The sequence below is a fragment of the Macaca nemestrina genome, chromosome X, assembly GCF_043159975.1.
Source record: "Macaca nemestrina isolate mMacNem1 chromosome X, mMacNem.hap1, whole genome shotgun sequence".
NCBI classification, from domain to species: Eukaryota; Metazoa; Chordata; class Mammalia; order Primates; family Cercopithecidae; genus Macaca; species Macaca nemestrina.
In genome coordinates this window covers 88,922,440-88,944,650 of record NC_092145.1, presented here as the reverse complement: position 1 = coordinate 88,944,650, position 22,211 = coordinate 88,922,440, and the positions used below count along the sequence as shown (strand labels likewise).

Here is a 22,211-nt window from a genome sequence, read left to right as displayed (position 1 = left end):
ATCCATCTTGAATTAATTTTCATATAAGGAGTAAGGAAAGGATCCAGTTTCAGCTTTCTACTTATGGCTAGTCAATTATCCCAGCACCATTTATTAAATAGGGAATCCTTTCCCCATTTCTTGTTTTTCTCATGTTTATCAAAGATCAGATGGCTGTAGATGTGTGGTATTATTTCTGAGGACTCTGTTCTGTTCAATTGGTCTATATGTCTATTTTGGTACCAGTACCATGCTGTTTTGGTTACTGTAGCCTTTCAGTATAGTTTGAAGTCAGGTAGCGTGATGCCTTTGTTCTTTTGTTCTTTTGACTTAGGATTGTCTTGGAGATGCGGGCTCTTTTTTGCTTCCATATGAACTTTAAAGCAGTGTTTTCCAATTCTCTGAAGAAACTCATTGGTAGCTTGATGGGGATGGCATTGAATCTATAAATTACCTTGGGCAGTATGACCATTTTCACGATATTGATTCTTCCTATCCATGAGCATGGTATGTTCTTCCATTTGTTTGTGTCCTCTTTTATTTCACTGAGCAGTGGTTTGTAGTTCTCCTTGAAGAGGTCCTTTACATCCCTTGTAAGTTGGATTCCTAGGTATTTTATTCTCTTTGAAGCAATTGTGAATGGAAGTTCATTCCTGATTTGGCTCTCTGTCTGTTACTGGTGTATAAGAATGCATGTGAGTTTTGCATATGGATTTTGTATCCTGAGACTTTGCTGAAGTTTCTTATCAGCTTAAGAAGATTTTGGGCTCAGATGATGGGGTTTTCCAAATATACAATCATGTCATTTGCAATCAGAGACAATTTGACTTCTTCTTTTCCTAACTGAATACCCTTGATTTCTTTCTCTTGTCTGATTGCCCTAGCCAGAACTTCCAACACTCTGTTGAATAGGAGTGCTGAGAGAGGGCATCCCTGTCTTGTGCCAGTTTTCAAAGGGAATTTTTCCAGTTTTTGCCCATTCAGTATGATATTGGCTGTGGGTTTGTCATAAATAGCGCTTATGATTTTGAGATACGTTCCATCAATACTGAATTTATTGAGAGTTTTTAGCATGAAGGGCTGTTGAATTTTATCAAAGGCTTTTAGTAGGCTCTGAAATTGAGGCAATAATTAATAGCCTACCAACCAAAAAAAGTCCAGGACCAGATGGATTCACAGCTGAATTCTACCAGAGGCACACGGAGGAGCTGGTACCATTCCTTCTGAAACTATTCCAATCAATAGAAAAAGAGGGAATCCTCCCTAACTAATTTTATGAGGCAAACATCATCCTGATACCAAAGCCTGGCAGAGACACAACAGAAAAAGAGAATTTTAGACCAATATCCCTGATGAACATCAATGCAAAAATCCTCAATAAAATACTGGCAAACCGGATCCAGCAGCACATCAAAAATCCTATCCACCATGATCAAGTTGGCTTCATCCCTGGGATGCAAGGCTGGTTCAACATATGCAAATCAATAAATGTAATCCAGCATATAAATAGAACCAAAGACAAAAAACACATGATTATCTCAATAGATGCAGTCTGGTTCTTCTCTATCGGCTTAGCTGAGAAAAAAATAGCCTTGCCCAAGTGAAAAGCTTACACAGGGTTTTCACATCTTTCATATTATTTGACCTTTATTACAACCTAATGAGGGGCCCAAAGTAGAGACAATTCTCATTTAAGACAGGAGGAAACTGAGGCTCAGGAAGTTAGGGACTTGTTCAAGGTCATATAACCAATAAATGATGAATCCAGAGCTAGAACTGACTTTTTTCTTGTACCTGAACGCAGTCCACTTTACCATGAAATATCTAAGTGGTTATATTTTATTTTATTTTGTTTGTTTGTTTATTTATTTATTTATTTATTGCGACCGTGTTTTGCTCTTGTTGCCCAGGCTGGAGTGCAATGGAGCGATTTCAGCTCACCACAACCTCTGCCTCCCGGGTTCAAGCGATTCTCCTGCCTCAGCCTCCCTAGTAGCTGGGATTACAAGCATGTGCCACCACGCCCGGCCAATTTTTTGTATTTTTAGTAGAGACGGGGGTTTCTCCATGTTGGTCAGGCTGGTCTCGAACTCCCGACCTCAGAAGATCCGCCCACCTCGGTCTCCCAAAGTGCTGGGATTACAGGCATGAGCCACCACACCCGGCCTAATATCTAAGTGGTTACAAAGGATTTTATGGGTTTTCCATTTTTTCTGCTCTTATAGTATAAGATAAATCCAAATTAAATAGCAATAACAATGACAAATTCAGATTTGAGGAGGAAAGAAAGGATGTCAATAATTAGAAGGAAGAAAAATACTTATCAGGTGCCTACTAAGTCCCAGATACTGCAAAAAGTTATCTTATTTAAATACAGAGTAAAACAGTACTTAAACCTAAGTTCGTCTGACTCAAAAGTTCTAGTTCTTTACATTATAGCGTGTTGTTTCCAAGAAGAGAGTTCAGCTTGGGCTGTGTGTGGTTTCATACCTGTGTATATATTCCCGTACGCTTAGAATGTGTTACCATACATGGGAATTTATGAGTGTGCACATATTTGTTGCTATTCATAAAATGGAAAATATTTATGGCCCTGTCAAGTTTCATTCCCAAACGATTTCCTTACTTGCGATAGTAATAGCCACTAATACCTTTTGATCACTTACATATGCCCTTAAAGTACTTACAGATCTTAATTAATTTAATCCCCACAAAACTCTATGAGGTAGCTAATAGTATTAATACCATTTAAAAAATAAAGACATTGTGGTTAAATAAATGAAGAAGTTTCCCAAGTCATACAGCTAGGAAAACTGGAGCCAAGATTCACTTAGGTAGCCTGATACCAAAGCCTGTGCCCTGGATGCAAAATCGAGTAAGTATTCCTTATCTCTCAAGATCTTGAGAATTATGTAAGATGGAAGATATGAAAAACACATTGTAATCTGGAAACTGCTAGAGATATGTTAGGTGGCACTTCCCCCCACTCCCCAGATTCTATTGTCTAAGCAATTTGGATCATAAGTCACCACTGTTGAATGCTTGTTCACTGTATGCTGAAGGCCTGTACTAGTCTCTTCTAGGAATATTTTCAGTTTTATCATGTGTTTCTCCAGTTGTGGAGCTCTTGCCTGGGACAGTTTTCTGTCTAGGTAAATGAGTTCAAGGCACAACTGCTTTGTTGACACCTCTCTGAGACAGAAGATTGAAAGGGTTCCATGTTGCATTCAGACTTGGGATGAACCAAGGACACTCCCTCCCTGTTGAGGATTCCAAGACATGACTATTTGTGTGACCATATATAGAGCTATGTGTAGGATATATAGAGCTATATGTAGGTGTATATGAGTATGCCTGTGTTTCATCAGTGAATGTGAGTATTGGCAGCATGTGAAAGCTGGAAGGACTCTTTGAGAGCTCATTATAAACCACATTTTTATGGTTCTGCACTTAGATTACCAAACTTCTGTGACTCCCTCAAAAAGTAAGAACTATATAGTCCAGCTTTATATAGTCAATTATTTTATAGATGGGAAAAATGAGGTGAAGAAACTTGCCTAAATTCACCCTGAACAAGTATTAGAACTTGAACCAGACCCAACTGATGGAAAAATGTATGCTTGTGTTTCTTTATGTCACTTTAACAATAGCTGTTATTGCCCATCTACTTGGCCTTCATCACCATGTCTGGTAATAGATACACAGCGACCTCTAAAAAATGACATTCTCTTTCAAGGAGTGTGTAGTCCAATCTGAGAAATGAAGACAGTTCACGAAGCAGGTCATGAGATGGAAAGGTAACAATAATACAGAGTCTGACTTAATCTAATTGGGTGCTAGTAAGTAGCCCTTCAGAGGATAGTGATATGGAGAGGCTAGAGGTGGCCTTCTGGAGCAGCAAGTATTCAAATTAACCCTTGGAGTAGGAAAATAGAAAGTATGATGCATGGGAGACTGTAGAGATGAATTAGCAAACTGTAGCCAGGAGGGAAAAGGAAGAGGAAGGCAACCAGTAGTTACTACTGCCTACTATATTCCAAACATGGATTATACTTGTCCCTTTCATGTAAGCTTTCTTATTTATTTCTCCAAGGCTGGTATTATTATACCCATTTTACAGATGAGAAAACCGGTTCTGAGTGGTTAAGAAATTCTCAAGGCTACACAGCTGGTCAGTAGGAGAGCCAGGTTTTGGAATAAAGAACCACAAAACAGATCCTCTCTTACATCAAGGGCTTTCTGCCAAATATAATATGGAATCTAGGGATTAACACTTGGGTCACTGCTGCATATGGAGAGGACTGGGAGTTTGTGAAGTAGTCTATAAGTTTGTTTCTTAAAAAGGGTAAATATCTGGGCATTTTCTATCCATATGTAAATCTGTGCATACATTTGATTCTCTATTTTTTATTAACAATGCCTATTTCATGTGCTTGGGTTGAAGATTTAGTGAAATAATTTATATAAAGCACTGGACATGGTGCTACTATGTAATAATCTCTCAGTGAATAGTAGCCATTATCATCATTATCATTAATACAATCTATTAGGTATATTTCTGCCTACAAGAGTATGTGTGTCTGTTTGTAAAATGATTGTAACTGCATGTAATTGCTTGTTTCAGAATGTATGTGTTTTTTTCACAAATATGGCTGTAGCTATGGGCATATGTATGTTCTCTGTGTATATACATGTGAGTGTGCAAGTATATTTTTGTGGAAGGTAATACAGCATGGTGATTATGCTGGAGCCACACTTCCTGAGCTCAAATCCCAACTCTACCGATTTTTATCTAGATGGCTTTGGGCAAACTACTTTACACCTCTGTTCTGCAGTTTCTCTGTTGTAATAAGGGGATAATAATGGTGTCTACTTCATAGGGTGGTTGTGAGGAATAAATGATTTAATCTGTGTAAAACACTTGGAACAGGTGCACCATGCACATACAATAAATATAGCTTTATTATTATTATTATTGTTATTGTCCTGAAGTTGACTAAGATTTTATGTAACAGAGTGATTTTATGTGTAAATGGAAGTGTGTGCATCTCTGCTTTTAGGTAAGACTACATGTACCTGTGTGTGCAAGTTTATGTATTTATGTAATGCTGTCCATGTTTCTGTGTTTGACTGTAACTGTGTATGGTATCACTGAGTGCTTCGTCCTAGTCCCAGGAAATCTAACGTCCTGACTTATGCATTGAAGTGAGAGGTTAGAATCTTGGGTCTGCTTCTGACTCAGGATTAGACCTATGAAATGAGTTTATGAATAGCCTTGGGAATCAGCAGACAACATTTCTTCTGAGAAGTTCAAAATACTTCCCTCACATACTATCATTTATTTTTGGTTCATTGTTAACTTTTGAAGTATAATACACATAAAGTGCACAAATCTTGTTTATAGCTCAATGTATCTTCATAAACTGAGCACGCTTTTTCAACCAGCATGTAGATCAAGAAACAGAGCATTACTTAGAAGCCCTCCTCTTCCCTTCCCAGTCACAGAATCCTACTCCAAGGCAAACATTATCCTTACTTCTACCAGTATAGATTATGTTGGCCTGATTTTGTACTTTATTTAAATGAAATCATACAATATGTACTATTTTGTGTCTATTTTTTTAAACATTACATTTGTCATAGTCATTCATATTGTTGTGTGTAGTTGCAGTTTGTTCATTATTATTGCTATAAAGAATTTCATTTTATGAATAAAATGCAATGTGTTCATTATAGTGTTCGTGAACATTTTGACTGTTTCTATTTTGGGTTTATGAATATTCTAGTAAATATTTTTTGGTAAATTCTCACTTGTTGTTAAGTACAATTTAGAGAGGATAGGAAGTGGCAACAATGAGTGTTCCCCTTTTGCCTATGGGAAAACGGAGGCAAAGGGAGAATTAGTGTTAGCGGCCCAATAAGGCTTCTGGTGCCTGTTTCCTGATTCTTGGGCGAGAGAATATTCTTCCTGCTACACCTTTGAAAAAACAGGGACATGGATGCAGCTGGAAACCATCATTCTTAGCAAAGTATCACAAGAACAGAAAACCAAACACCGCATGTTCTCACTCATAGGTGGGAACTGAACAATGAGATCACTTGGACTCGGGAAGGGGAACATCACACACCGGGGCCTCTCATTGGGAGGGGGGAGGGGGAGGGGGGAGGGATTGCATTGGGAGTTATACCTGATGTAAATGACCAGTTGATGGGTGCTGACGAGTTGATGGGTGCAGCACAGCAACATGGCACAAGTATACATATGTAACAAACCTGCACGTTATGGACATGTACCCTAGAACTTAAAGTATAATAATAAAAAATAAATAAATAAATAAATAAATAAATAAAATAAAAATTAAAAAAAAAAAAAGAAAAAACTGGATCCAGATCTCTCTTCTGAAGGAACTAGTAATACCCGATTAGCAGCATGGGTGACTTTTTAACTATGCCCTTCAAAATCCAATCACTGAACACTTATTGAACCAGAAGGAATCAGGTAAGCTAAAGAAACTGGGCTAATTGGGTTTTGCTTTCTCAGTCACTAAATCTGGCTCATGCCTCTTCAGTTTTCTGGACACGTAGAAAGCCCTTTTGTTCTCTTTCTTCTACACCAGCAGTTTTTATTTGCCTGTTTCCCAGAGTAATGTGGGCCATGGAGTCAGGCCACCTCCTCTGGGCTCTGCTGTTCATGCAGTCCTTGTGGCCTCAACTGACTGATGGAGCCACTCGAGTCTACTACCTGGGCATCCAGGATGTGCAGTGGAACTATGCTCCCAAGGGAAGAAATGTCATCACGAACCAGCCTCTGGACAGTGACATGTAGGTTTAATTTCTTGTGGTATTTGTGGGGAAGTTGTGGGAGCACCCTTGAGGTCAGGAAGTAGCCTCTTGTGGCCCCTTTCCCTGGATGTGGTAGCCTCCAACTCCTGATCACTCCGAGCTGTGCATACTTAATGGCATATTTCCTGGGAAGAAGGCTAGTTGACTCAGAAGCCAGTGTTTCATCTGGAGTTTGCCATAACATTTTTAGAGTCTTAAAGAGAATTCCATATTTGCTGTTTTCTAATCTGAAACCCACAATGTTTACTTATTTAATAACAGCTGTTTGATTTTAAAAAAAATAATGAAATATATACAGTGTTTATAAGATGTATGTGTGGGAGCTATGCTTCTATAGTTTGGTGAAGCTACTGTATATTTATTTCAGATATGTGAAAATGTAAAAAAAGAAAGTAAACCTTAGAATCAAGGAATTAATGGTAATAGCTCTCACTTATGTAATACTCTGTGATACAGACCATACTAGAAATTTACATTCTTTGTCTCAACTCTCACAAAAACTCTAGAAGGTATGTGTGTAGTTATTTTATAGATGAGAAAACTGAGGCTCAGGGAGGGCAAGTGACTTATCCAAGTCCTATAACTAGTAAATGAAAGAGATAGGATTTGAACCTGGATAATGTGAATGTAAACTAATGCTCTTCTCACCACTCTGTCCCTCATAGATCCCATAGGATTCACCTTTCCTGATCTTAGAAAATAGCAAGTGCTCCACAAGTATCTGTTAAAGAATAAATGAATGTACGAAAAAATCTTTTGTGACCGTGACTCATTTTTTCTCTCCAAAGCTTTGGAGTTTTCCAAAGTTGATTGTAACATCTCTGAGTTCTCTGAGAAGAATTAGAGTATAGTAGGAATAACAATTCTGTCTTTTTTGACACAAAGTATTCATCTAGTTTCAGAGTCAGAGTCCTTGTATTAATTTTTTTGAGGGAATAAATTCATTATCTTCCATCCCTAGTACTTTGAAGTAATAGTCCATATTTATTGAGCTTTTACTATTTGCCACTGTCCTAAGCTCTTCGTGTATTTGAATGTCTTTTAGTCACCAATAAAAGCTCTCTGAGTTAGGAACTATGATTATTTTCATTTTACAGATGGGCAAATTGTGTACGGAGTAGTTAAATAACTTGTTCAACATCCCACTAATTTGGAAGTGACAGAGTAAGCAATCAGTCCAAGTGGCTTGGCTCCAAAGTTTGGAGTTATAACCACTATGCCCTAAAGTCTCCCATATGTCTCAGAATGATGTTAAGTCAGGCTACGTCGACGAGGAGTCGATCACTTAAAGAGTCAGTCCACAGTTGGTTGTCTCTTTGTTACTATATATTGTGTCAAACTATGTGAAATTGCCTTTTATGTGGGTTTAAAGTGGTCAAATATCAGCAATTTCATATGCTGATATTTGAAATTTTTAACAGTTAAATCTAAAACTTTAGTGTTTTGATCAGTACAATCCCGTTTCCTCTTATTTTGTCCTAAGCAAAGATATTCACTTTTTGGCCAGTCTCCTCTGGAAAAGGAGCCTTCCAAGGCTTGAAGATGGGGGGCAAAATTATGACTCTCTTTCTTCTTTCCCAGAGTGGCTTCCAGCTTCTTAAAGTCTGACAAGAACCGGATAGGGGGAATCTACAAGAAGACCATCTATAAGGAATACAAGGATGACTCATACACAGATGAAGTGGCCCAGCCTGCCTGGTTGGGCTTCCTGGGGCCAGTGTTGCAGGCTGAAGTGGGGGATGTCATTCTTATCCACCTGAAGAATTTTGCCACTCGTCCCTATACCATCCACCCTCATGGTGTCTTCTACGAGAAGGACTCCGAAGGTAAACCATTTTGCCGTTTCTTTCCCCCATGCCCAACAAATATCACTTTTCCTTTACTGCCATTTAAAGGAGAAGAGTTGGCAGTGAAGATTGTCTTTTCTTCCTATTTATCTGAGGTTGCAAAGACTCTCCTCAGAGTAAACAAGGGTGGGCACTGGTATCAGCTCTGCCATTCATATATTGTGTGACTTGGACAAGTCATTGTCTCTCTCTAGGTCTCAGATTCCTTCTCAGAAATGTGAAGACACAGTCTACCTCTTAACACAAGGAACTATTTGAATGGCATTTCCATAGAATATTTGAATATTCTATGAAAAGAAAAGAGAATGCTATAAATGTGAAGGATTGTCATCCCAGTGTCACAGTCTTCTGAAAGTTCCATTTCGTTTTTCCCTAAAGGGGAGTTCAGCTTATTTATCTCTACTTCCCTTATTCCTGGCCCAGTGATTTATAATACTGACAACAGTGAGTGAGAGGAATAGAAAGGGAAGTCAGAAGACTCTGGCTGGGCCACTGAATCCCTGTATGATCCTGGACAAGTTGCTTTTCCTTAGTTTTCTCTTCCATACAATGGAGAAGCGAACCAACTATTCATTAAGTTGACTGTAGACCGAAATTATGTGATTGCCTGCTTTTTTTTTTTTTTTAAGTGAGTGCTTGAAGGGCGGGAATCATGTCTTCTTCCTTGCTTCTATGCCACCAGCTTTATGCTATGGCATTACCAGATCAGGCCGAGCTGTACTTTTCCTAGCCATAGAACTTTTCAAGTGGCTACAATCTTTCCACCCATTGTTAATGTGAAGACTGGATTTTTTAGGTTAAATGTTACCTAAATCTGTGCTCTCCTTAGGTTGTGAGGAACACTATGCAAGTCATTAGAATGCTACATTTTATAAGACCGGACCTAGGGTTCTACATGTCAGCTGTGTCTTAATTTATGTATTTGCCACGGTCCCTCACTTATTCTGGGCCTGGGCATGTGCAATTTCATTTCTAGGTTCCCTATATCCAGATGGCTCCTCTGGGCCACTGAAAGCCGATGACTCTGTTCCCCCGGGGGGCAGCCATACCTACAACTGGACCATTCCAGAAAGCCATGCACCCACCGATGCTGACCCAGTGTGCCTCACCTGGATCTACCATTCTCATGTAGATGCTCCACGAGACATTGCAACTGGCCTAATTGGGCCTCTCATCACCTGTAAAAGAGGTACAGGTCCCAAGGATAAGCTATGAGGTGCAGTTTGGGACATCTAGGGGTAGCAGTGATATGGTTGAACCACCTACATATTGGGCAGCAGCTTGAGGAGTGCTAATTCAGCACTCTTGTTTATTAGCAAGGAAAATCTCTGCTAAACTCACTTTCCACTATTTTTTTTTTCAATTTCATTACTTTTTTCTTTGTTTGTGGGTTAGGAACAATTTTTTTTTTTTCAATAGGTTATTGTGGTGCAGGTGGTATTTGGTTACATGAATAAGTTCTTTAGCGGTGATTTGTGAGATTTTGGTGCACCTATCTCCTGAGCACTACACACTACACCCTATTTGTAGCCTTTTATCCTTCGCCCACCTCCCAGCCTTTTCCCCAAATCCCCAAAGTCCATTGTATCATTCTTATTCTTTTGCACCCTCATACCTTAACTCCCACATTCAGTGAGAACATACAATGTTTAGTTTTCCATTCCTGAGTGACTTCACCTACAATAATAGTCTTCAATCTCATCCAGGTCACTGCAAATGCCATTAATTCATTCCTTTTTATGGCTGAGTTAGTCCATCGTGTATATCTATCTATCTATCTATCTATCTATCTATCTATCTATCTCACAGTTTCTTTATTCACTTGTTGATTGATGGGTATTTGAGTTCGTTCCATGATTGATTTTGCAATTGTGAATTGTGCCACTATAAACATGCATGTGCAAATATCTTTTTTGTATAATGACTTCTTTTCCTCTGGGTAGATACCCAGTAGTGGGATTGCTGGATCAAATGGTAATTCTACTTTTAGTTCATTAAGCAATCTCCACACTGTTTTCCATGTGGCTCTACTAGTTTACATTTCCACCAGCAGTGTAGAAGTAACTGTTCCCTGTTCACCACATCCAAGCCAACATCTACTGTTTTTTGATTTTTTGATTTTGGTCTTTCTTGCAAGAGTAAGGTGGTAGTGCACTGTGGTTTTGACTTGCATTTCGCTAATCATTAGTGATGTTGAGGATTTTTTCATATGTTTGTTGGCCATTTGTATATCTTGTTGTGAGAATTGTCTATTCCTGTTCTTAGCCCACTTTTTGATGAGATTGTTCGTTTGTTTTTTTCTTGTTGATTTGTTGGAGTTCACTGTAGATTCTGGATATTAGTCCTTTGTCAGACGTATGGATTGTGAAGATTTTTTCCCACTCTGTGGGTTGTCTGTTTACTCTGCTGACTGTTCCTGTTAGCGTGCAAAAACTCTTTAGTTTAATTAAGTCCCAACTATTTTTCTTTGTTTTTATTGCATTTGCCTTTGGGTTCTTACTCATGAAATCCTTGCCTAAGCCAATGTCTAGAAGGATTTATCTAATGTTTTCTTCTAGAATTTTTACAGTTTTAGGTTTTATATTTAAGTCCTTAATTCATCTTGATTTGATTTTTGTATAAGGTGAGAGATAAGGATCCAGTTTCTTTCTCTTACATGTGCTAGCCAATTATCTCAGTACCATTTGTTGAAAAGGGTGTCTTTACTCTACTTTATGTTTTTGTTTGCTCTGTCAAAGATCAGTTGGCTGTAAGTATTTGGGTTTATTTCTGAGTTCTCTATTCTGTTCCATTGGTCCAAGTGCCTATTTTTATACCAGTACCATGCTGTTTTGGTGAAATGGCCTTATAGTATAGTTTGAAATCAGGTTTGATTTCATTTTTTGCCCAATGCTCATTCAGGAGCAGATTAATTTCCATTTATTTCCATGGTTTTGAAGGTTCTTTCAGAGTTGATTTCCAGTTTTATTCTACAGTGATCCGAGAGAGCGCTTGATATAATTTCAATTTTCTTAAATTTATTGAGGCTTGTTTTATTGCCTATCATATTATCTATCTTGGAGAAAGTTCCATGTGTGGTTGAATAGAATGTGTAATCTGCGTTTGTTGGATGAAATATTCTGTATATATCTGTTAAGCCTATTTGTTCCAAAGTATAGTTTAAGTCTGTTGTTTCTTTGTTGACTTTCTGCCTTGGTGACCTGTCTAGTGCTGTCAGTGGAGTATTGAAGTCTCCCACTATTATTGTGTTGCTGTGTATGGCATTTCTTAGGTCTATTAGTAACTGCTTTATAAATTTGGGACCTCCAGTGTTAGGTGCGTATATGTTTAGGATTGTAATATTTTCCTCATGGACAAGGCCTTTTACCATTATATAATGTCCCTCTTTGTCCCTTTTAACTGTTGTTGCTTTCATGTTTGTTTTGTCTGATATGAGAATAGCTTCTCCTACTCACTTTTGGTTTCCTTTTGCATGAAATACCTTTTTCCACCCCTTGACTTTAAGTTTATGTGAGTCCTTATGTGTTAGGTGAGTCTCCTGAAGCAGGAGATGGTTGGTGATTTCTTATCCGTTTTGCATTTTTGTATTTTTTAAGTGGGGCATTTAGGCCATTTACATTCAATGTTAGTATTGAGATATGAGGTACCATTGCATTCATCATGCTATTTGTTGCCTGTGTACCTTGGGTTTTTTTGTTTTGTTTTGTTTTGTTTTGTTTTTGCTTTTTAAATTTTATTTTTGTTTCATAGGTCCTGTGTGATTGATTTATGTTTTCAAGAGTTTCCATTTTTATGTATTTTCTGGATTTGTTTAAATATTTAGAACTCATTTTAGCAGTTCTTGTAGTGGTGGCTTGGTAGTGGCAAATTCTCTCAGCATATGTTTGTCTGAAAAAGACTGTACCTTTCCTTCATATATGATGCTGAGTTTTGCTTGATACAAAATTCTTGGCTGGTAATTGTTTTGTTTGAGGAAGCTGAAGATAGAGCCACAATCCCTTCTAGCCTGTAGGGTTTCTGCTGAGAAATATGCTGTTTATCTGATAGGTTTTCCTTTATAGGTGACCTGGTGTTTTTGTCTCACAGCTCTTAAGATTCTTTCCTTCTTTGTCTTAACTTTATATAGCCTGATGACAATGTGCCTAGGGGATAATGTTTTTGTGATGAATTTCCCAGGTGTTCTTTGTGCTTCTTGTATTTGGATGTCTAGGTCTCTAGCAAGGCCAGCGAAGTTTTCCCCTATTACTCCTCCAAATATGTTTCCCAAACTTTTAGAATTCCCTTCTTCCTCGAGAATAGCAATTATTCTTAGGTTTGGTCATTTAACATAATCCCAGACTTCTTGGAGGCTTTGTTCATGTTTTCTTATTCTTTTTTCTTTGTCTTTGTTGGATTGGGTTAATTTGAAGACCTTGTTATCAGCCTTCGAATTTTTTTCTTCTACTTGTTCAATTCTATTGCTGAGACTTTCCAAAGGATTTTGCATTTCTATAAGTGTGTCCAATGTTTCCTGAAGTTTTGATTGTTTTTTCTTTATGCTATCTATTTCCTTGAATATTTCTCCCTTCACTTCTTATTTTTGTAGTTGTTGTTTTTTCTTTATTTCCTTTCATTAGGCTTCACCTTTCTCTGGTGCCTCCCTGATTAGCTTAATAGCTAACCTCCTGAATTCTTTTTCAGGTAAATCAGGGATTTTTTTTTTTTTTTTTTTTTTAATCTTGGTTTGGATCCATTGCTGGTGAGCTAGCGTGATTTTTTGGGGGTGTTAAAGAACCTTGTTTTGTCATATTACCTGAGTTGGGTTTCTGGTTCCTTCTCATTTGGGTGAGCTCTGTCAGAGGGAAGGTCTAAGGCTCAAGGCTGTTCTTCAGGTTCTTTTGTCTCAAAGGGTGTTCCCTTGATCTCTCCCTTCTTTTTTATGGATGCGGCTTCCTGTGAGCTGAGCTCCAGTGATTGTTGTCTCTCTTTTGGGTCTAGCCACCCAGCAAGTCTACCTGACTCTGGACTGATACTGGAGGTTGTCTGCACAGAGTCCTGTGATGTGAACTGTGTATGGGTCTCTCTGCTGTGAATACCAGCGCAGTATTTGGGGTGTCTCCCGAGTCCTGCAGGAGCAGTCCATTTCCTTCAGAGGGTCTGTGGGTCCTCTTGGGATTCCTGGTGTGTTCATGCAGGGTGCTGGAGCTAAAATTCATGATGCAAGCCTCCACATGCTGCTCTGTCTGTTCAAGTCTGAGCTGCAATCTAGTCCTGACTCTTGTCCACCATGATGATCGTAGGAACCTTTTTAAAAATTATTGTTATTTCCTGACTTTTTAATGATCGCCATTCTAACTGGTGTGAGATGGTATCTCATTGTGGTTTTGATTTGCATTTCTCTGATGGCCAGTGATGATGAGCATTTTTTCATGTGTCTGTTGGCTGTATGAATGTCTTCTTTTGAGAAATGTCTGTTCATATCCTTTGCCCAGTTTTTGATGGGGTTGTTTGTTTTTTCTTGTAAATTTGTTTGAGTTCTTTGTAGGTTCTGGATATTAGCCCTTTGTCAGATGAGTAGATTGCAAAAATTTTCTCCCATTCTGTAGGTTGCCTGTTCACTCTGATGGTAGTTTCTTTTGCTGTGCAGAAGCTCTTTCTGGAGAGGATGTGGAGAAATAGGAACACTTTTACACTGTTGGTGGGATTGTAAACTAGTTCAACCATTATGGAAAACAGTATGGTGATTCCTCAAGGATCTAGAACTAGATGTACCATATGACCCAGCCATCCCATTACTGGGTATATACCCAAAGGATTATAAATTATGCTGCTATAAAGACACATGCACACGTATGTTTATTGCAGCACTATTCACAATAGCAAAGACTTGGAATCAACCCAAATGTCCATCAGTGACAGATTGGATTAAGAAAATGTGGCACATATACACCATGGAATACTATGCAGCCATCAAAAAGGATGAGTTTGTGTCCTTTGTAGGGACATGGATGCAGCTGGAAACCATCATTCTTAGCAAACTATCACAAGAACAGAAAACCAAACACCGCATGTTTTCACTCATAGGTGGGAACTGAACAATGAGATCACTTGGACTCAGGAAGGGGAACATCACACACAGGGGCCTATCATGGGGAGGAGGGAGGGGGGAGGGATTGCATTGGGAGTTATACCTGATGTAAATGATGAATTGATGGGTGCAGCACACCAACATGGCACAAGTATACATATGTAACAAACCTGCACGTTATGCACATGTACCCTACAACTTAAAGTATAATAATAATAAATAAATTAAAAAAAATAAATAAATAAAATTATTGTTATTAAAAACAACAAAACACCGAACTTTTCTCCTTTTTATTTTTTGTTGTTTCACTTTTTTTTTTTTTTTTTTTTTTTTTTTGAGACGGAGTCTCGCTTTGTGGTCCAGGCTGGAGTGCAGTGGCCGGATCTCAGCTCACTGCAAGCTCCGCCTCCCGGGTTTACGCCATTCTCCTGCCTCAGCCTCCCGAGTAGCTGGGACTACAGGCACCCGCCACCTCGCCCGGCTAGTTTTTTTTTTTTTTAGTAGAGACGGGGTTTCACCGTGTTAGCCAGGATGGTCTCGATCTCCTGACCTCGTGATCCGCCCGTCTCGGCCTCCCAAAGTGCTGGGATTACAGGCTTGAGCCACCGCGCCCGGCCTGTTTCACTTTTAAATCTCAAATTAGTCATTATAGGAGTCAAGTCACATTGAAATCAGATATGTGGTAAGAGTTTAGATATGGATAAGACTGAAAGTGTGGTCATCAGGGTTTGGGAGGATTTTGCTGGTAATAGGACATGCTCCAGGAAGAGTCAGACTTGAAGACCAGAGGGTGGCAGGAATGTGGTCAGGTTTAGGCCCTGGGTTGAAGACATAGGCAGGGATGGTGGGAGGGAATTATTGTAGATTCTATGTGTCTTAACATCAAGTTCTAGGTTCAACTGAATTGGTGGTTTTAAATGGGGAGTTCGGAAATAGAAATTAACCCAAGAAGGTTATATCTGCTTTTCTGTTGCTTACAGATTCTTAAGGCCCCTCTCTTTCTATTCCTTTCTTATGAGTACCCCTTTCAGCTTACTATTGCTAAGGAAAGGATTTTCTCAAGGGAAACTTTCTTACTTGCTCTAGGAGCCCTGGATGGGAACTCCCCTCCTCAACGGCGGGATGTAGACCATGATTTCTTCCTGCTCTTCAGTGTGGTAGATGAGAACCTCAGTTGGCATCTCGATGAGAACATTGCCACTTACTGCTCAGATCCTGCTTCAGTGGACAAAGAAGATGAAACATTTCAGGAGAGCAATAAGATGCATGGTGAGTTGGGAAAAGGTGGCCACATTGTGACAGGGAACATTGTTGGAGGGTATCCACTGGGCCTAGTATTTGGTGGATGCTTTCACATACATAATCCTTTTTAGTCATCACAAGGACAAGGAGTAGTAGATGGCTCTTCCCTGTTTTACATGTGAGGACACCAAGGCTCCTAAGATTATGCAGCAGATAAATGGCACAGCTAAAATTCCAACCCTGATCTCTCTGACTACATAGATTGTGCTCTTGCCCTTAGGCTATTCTGCCTCATAATGTAGAATAGCACATAGGCTGATGATGGCCTGTGGAATAGCACACAGCCTAAAGTTATATAGTATATACTCAATTACTTTGCTGTGGGTTTCCCACTGATACAATTAATTAATATTGATTTGTTTTAAAAAGGAAGAAGTTAGCAAAATTATCCACTTTGAGGAGAAAAATGGTTGCTTTCAAGCTACCTTGTTTATATCTCCCATCCTACTCTGTGCTTATGTCTATAAGGGCATTGACCATATTAATTAAATTAAAAAAGAAACTAAAGGCACAGAAGATCTGAGGCATGAATGGTGAACTGATTTTAGGAATATAAACAAGTCGATTTTGTTTTTATTTCATTAAGGAAGTCATTTACTGGCCACTGGTGACAGGGGTGGGCTAAAAACCATACAGCCCCAAAATGAGGTGGAAATTCAGAAGGAAGATGTAAAGGATGGCTTGGACAGCTCAACTTTCTCTTGAATTTTATACCAATTGATTATAATAGCCATGTTAATTAGTCAGCCAGTTTGACAATTGTCCTGTTGAAATTTTTAGAATGAAACCACCCTGAAATAATAGCCTGCAAAATAACTAAATTCCTTAGAGTGCTTCTTCACATTTCTAGTTTGGAATATTGGCTTTAAGAATTTATTAGCTCTATGGCATTGGGAAAGAAGTAACTTCACCTCTCTAAGCCTTGTTTTTTCTCTCTCTCTCTTTTTTTAATGAGACTAATGATATCTGCCTATTTCTCAGGGATTTTTTGAGATTTAAAGAAGATATGGTCAACACAGTGTGCTCTTTATAACCTCATTTAAATGTCATCTATTACTGTCAAATGGTAAGGCTTCTTCCATTCGGGTGTCCTTTCCTAATCTTGATATTTTCCTTCGATTTTCTTTTGCAGCAATCAATGGCTTTGTTTTTGGGAATTTACCAGAGCTGAACATGTGTGCACAGAGACGTGTGGCCTGGCACTTGTTTGGCATGGGCAATGAAGTTGATGTCCACACAGCATTTTTCCATGGACAGATGCTGACTACCCGTGGACACCACACTGATGTGGCTCAGATCTTTCCAGCCACCTTTGTGACTGCCGAGATGGTGCCCTGGGAACCTGGTACCTGGTTAGTTAGCTGTCAAGTGAACAGTCACTTTCGAGGTGAGATCCAAGATTTCTGACCCTTGGGTTGTAAGACAGAGGTACGATAATGGTCAAAGGAGGCTGGGCTTCTGGCCTGAAGCCATAGATAAGTCTTCCAGTTGAGGCATCTTGGGATAAAGGATAGCACACTAGATTAGAAGTCAGGGGACCCAGGTTTTTTCCTGAATCTGCTGTGAAACTTGCTGGGTAACTTTGGGCACATCTCTCTGTGTTTAATCTTCCCCACCTTGAACATAAGATAGCTTGGGGATGAATAGGTAGACTTTTAATCAGCGTTTTGTTATTTGCTTAGAATTCTAAACAATTAATGCCTGGAGACATTTTCAACATATTGAACAGGGAGTGAAGGAGAGATTAATTAAAAGACAGTAACATTTCTGTAGGAGATCATGGTGTATTGTGGGTACATAGTTACATTCTGGTTGGAACTCAATAGCAATAGTAGTGGAAGGTTTCATTTTCAAAGGGAGAAACATTAAAGTAATGTCATTGCAGAGCAACATATTGAGGAGCATCAGATGCGTCAGAGGAGAGGAAGAGCATATGAGGCAATGGAAAGAATAGTAGATAAGTGATTAGGTTTGAATTGTAGTCTCAGGTTTGTGAAAAACTTTATATGACTTTAGACAGGTGCCTTTCCATATCTAGGTCACATTTGCCACATCCGTAAAATGGGAAAGTTTGTCTAAATAGCCTCTTAAATCCTATTCAGCTTTCATTTTCTAGAATTATTTGATTTATGGTAAATTAGAATGGGTGTCACAAAAATGACATGCGAGTTCTTGAAGTGGATTTGAGTAGGTTAGGAGTCGTAGACTAATAGGATAATAAATCTTAGGTGTTAGGTTTGACACAATAGGGGCCAGTTACATGTGCTCCATTATCCAGGGTATGTCTTAGCCCCAAAGCTTCTTAGGTAAGAGACTATAAATATGAATTGGGGTTAGAGAGGCAGCATGATAGTGGAATAAGCATGGACCTTAGAGACAGACATGCCTGGATTCAAATCCTGGTTCTATCACTTGTTTAGCCACCTTTGATAAATCATGTCACTTCTCTGAGCCTCTTAATAGCAGTGGTGATGTATAAAATTGTAATGAGGTTTTAGAGTAAAAATGTGATTTTGAGTCTTAGAGAATAGGGGGATGATGTAACCAAGATAGTAGATATAAGAAAATAAAATGAACACTTAAGATCTGTAGTTGAAAGATGGGAATTTAAGTCTCAACTCCACTTCTGACTAGCTGTGCAACCTTGGCAAGTTATTTAACCTGTCTGACCTTTAGTTTTCTTCATCTGCAAAAGGGGACATTAAAAGTATATTTCATACAATGGTTGTAAAGATTGATAGGGGTAACATATGTACTCCCTGGGACTGAAATTTTAAAAAATATGTAAAACACCTGACACAGAACCTACCTAACATAATACATGTTGAAGAAAAAGAATATTTTTTTCCACTCCCTTCATCATACCTCAGGTTTCTAATTTACAGATTTCAAATCTCCCTGGGATGTTGTGGGACTCTAATAAAATAATATACTAAGTGACCTCTATAAGTTGCTAAGCCAATATAAGACAGTACTATCCATTGCCATTATGACCCAATGTAGTATATTCCACATTTGAAAACACTACTTAGAATCTACATTTTCCTTACAGTCCCAAGTCTGAAGCTTTATCTCCACTGATAGAAGATGTTCTATTATTCTGGGAGCTTCCCAATTTATAAATAATTAACCCCTATTTTAAATTTGATGCTCCTACCAGCCACATGAGGTAGACTTTCCTATTCTCTCCTTTGGCAAAAGAGGGAAGCTCAGATTGAGGAAGTGACTTGCCTAAGGTCCTATAGATAGTGCTTAAAGCTTGGGCTTGACTCGTTTCCTTACTTCCGTCTCTGTGATGTTGCTACAATGTGAGTCTATATTCAGAGGCAGGAATGAAGATCTAGTAAATGCATCAGTGGTGGTATAAGCAAGTGGAGGTACTTGAATTCTAACCTGGACTCTCTCTCTCAGTCAGGCATTTTAAGAGGGAGAGAAAGTGGCCCTTTTTGGAGCAGGAGTAGAGATTAGTGGAGGGTGGGAGGAGGAAACACTAACAGAAGGAGGAAGGTGAGTCCTCTGCGTTAAAATCCTATTGGATAGAATGGGGTCAGCCATAATGTTCTTCCTTCAGATGGCATGCAGGCACTCTACAAGGTCAAGTCTTGCTCCATGGCCCATCCTGTGGACCTGCTCACAGGCAAAGTTCGACAGTACTTCATTGAAGCCCATGAGATTCAATGGAACTATGGCCCGATGGGGCATGATGGGAGTACTGGGAAGAATTTGAGAGAGCCAGGCAGGTAAGAGGCAATGGGATCCCTCTCTTTACTTCTGGGTCCAACTCCAAACACTTACTATCTTTCTTCTAGAAATCTCTCACTTTACTCGGGAATCGAAATCATTGTCTGACTGGGATTACATGAACCAACTGTTAGCCAAGTTCTTGTGGCCCCTGGAGAGCTTGCTCTTGGGGAGATACAGGTAACAAAGCTTTTTGTGGGATTATTCCATATCCCCACAACGAGTCCAAGCAGAGTTTGAAGTCGGTCCTACTATAATTCCTGGCCATTTTCATAAAGGAAAGTCCAGGTGGGACCAGTTCTTGTATCAGTTGAAATAGCTGTTTTTCCAGGTTTCTTCACTTTACCCATTATTTACCTCCTTGCTCCTTCATTTATTTTCTATAGTCTGAATGAGGCGTTTGAGCAGGAGTATAAAAAGCACTCTGAGGAATGTAGGAAGAGAGGCAACCTGCTTTTTGGCTATTGCATGCCCATTCTTTTCAAGGAATTTCTCCAAGTTCTCCTGCCTCATTCATGATCCAGATGTGGGCAAGAAAGAGTAGGAGGTTAGTGCCCTACTCAGTTGCTGGGTCTTAAGTCATACCACTCACTGGGCAATTGATGATGATACACCACAGAGGAGGTGCTTGATAGACAACTAAGAGAGGGGTTGGGAGAAGGTCCTTCATGGTTATACTTCTAGCAGGAAATAATAGAGTAAATCTGGAGAAAACTTAGGAAAGTTGGTGTTTGAGTCTCAGCATGGATTCCAGGATTTATAACTGGGCTTATTAACATAGTGGGCTTTCATTTTGGAGTGAAAGGATTATTAATGCCTAAGGATGATTAAGGACAGATGTAGACCATGAATCTCTGAGGGGCAGAACTGGTCCCCAGTGCCTGGAAATTATAAGCAAGAATATTCCAATTTACGCTAAAATAGAATTCCAATAATTTAAAATACCCAACAGTAAGGGAGATTGTCTCCTCTGGATATGAGTTTCCTATTTTTGGAAAGGCTCAAGCAGAAGCTGTATATAACTTTCTAGTGGTGTCGCCAAAGAAGATATCTTCACTGGTGGGAGTTAACTTAGATGAGCTCTGAGGTCCTTCCTAAACATAAAGATTCATAACTTGATGAGACTAAGGGTGAGATGGGAGTCTATTTGATACCAAATGAAATCGTATCGTATTTTCCTTTTTATACATCAGTATCTCAGATAAGTTTTTCCAGAAGAGCTCCAGCCGAATTGGGGGCACTTACTGGAAAGTGCGATATGAAGCCTTTCAAGATGAGACATTCCAAGAGAAGATGCAGTTGGAGGAAGATAGGCATCTTGGAATCCTGGGTGAGGAATTTTTTAATTCTGAAATTCATTTACTAGAGCCAGATAATTGAATTGAGGAAGACTTTGAAGCTGAGGCCTGGACATCACTTAGGAGCACGGTATAGACTAGTATCTCCCAAAGTGAGTCTTATGAGACGATTGTTTTGTGAAAAAGGGTTATGAGTCTGAATGTGTTTGTAAAACCACTAAATTAAGCAGTTAAATAGTGCTTTTTATGCTACAGGATTTCTAAGAGCCTTAGGTTTATTTTTGTTTATCATGAATCTCCACTTTTTTTCAGTGAATGTCTTCCAATACCACTGATGTACAGTAAACACTTTTAGAATTCCTTGTCTAGAAATATTCCTAAAGGGCTACATGAGGAATTAAGACTGTATATGTTCTCAGCAATCTGGGGACAGTAGCAGATTGGCATGACATACAGACATACTTGAAATAGGAGGAATGCGAAATAGGCTTAGTGTCTGAACTCGAAGAAGGTATCTAGAAGGGCTAAACCACGGTTAGATGTGGGTTAGTAACATGATGGAACCAGAAAATAAAATAGGCCAGATGGAAAAAACTTGAGAAATTAATATAATGGACCATACTTGGGATAGGTGTGTGCCAGTTGATTCTAGATCTAATAATGGACAATAGATCTTACATCAGCTGGATAGGCAGATATAATGAGGAGACATCCACCACAGGAAAGAGAGATGGTGGTCAGCGTGAAGGAATTGTCATTGGCTGGACTTCAGTATGGGTGCCCAGTCTTTGAGAAGAGGTGAAACATTAGATGTGGAAATTGAATAGGAAACCAAGGTAGAAACTCTGACCAAGGGTTAGAGCCAGAATAGGTGCCCAGTTTTGGTACTTTTGGTCTGCTTCAAAGGTGACCTAAGCTAGATTATATGTGGCGGGTAGTGAAGTTCAGAAGAGTCCAGGAGTTGTGGCTAGATTACCTAGCCCAGTGCCTGAATAGAAGATATAATAATTCTCTTTGCTCAGAATTGGTTTCAGATTGAGGCGAGCGCAGATCTTAGATAGGTCCACCAAGAGATGTAGCTATGGGATCTGGGACAATAAAGTAAGTGAAAATTAGATTGGGGCTGACAGTGGG

General features: G+C 39.1%; 1 protein-coding gene across 7 annotated transcripts in view; it reads left to right on the top strand.

Annotated features, from left to right (window-relative positions):
• The window catches only part of LOC105476694 (hephaestin), a 94,282-nt gene that overhangs the window by 4,604 nt on the left and 67,467 nt on the right, over window positions 1-22,211 (top strand). For 4 of the 7 annotated variants that reach the window (XM_011732850.3, XM_011732849.2, XM_011732852.2 and 1 more), the window contains 7 exons: window positions 6,622-6,801; window positions 8,404-8,648; window positions 9,646-9,858; window positions 15,823-16,005; window positions 17,171-17,425; window positions 19,610-19,778; window positions 20,973-21,109. In XM_011732850.3, the coding sequence (XP_011731152.1) occupies window positions 6,622-6,801; window positions 8,404-8,648; window positions 9,646-9,858; window positions 15,823-16,005; window positions 17,171-17,425; window positions 19,610-19,778; window positions 20,973-21,109 (1,382 nt within the window). Of the gene's footprint in view, window positions 1-6,596; window positions 6,802-8,403; window positions 8,649-9,645; window positions 9,859-15,822; window positions 16,006-17,170; window positions 17,426-19,609; window positions 19,779-20,972; window positions 21,110-22,211 lie in introns of all 7 variants that reach the window. The other 3 variants (XM_011732851.3, XM_011732853.3, XM_011732854.3) reach the window with 2 other exon arrangements.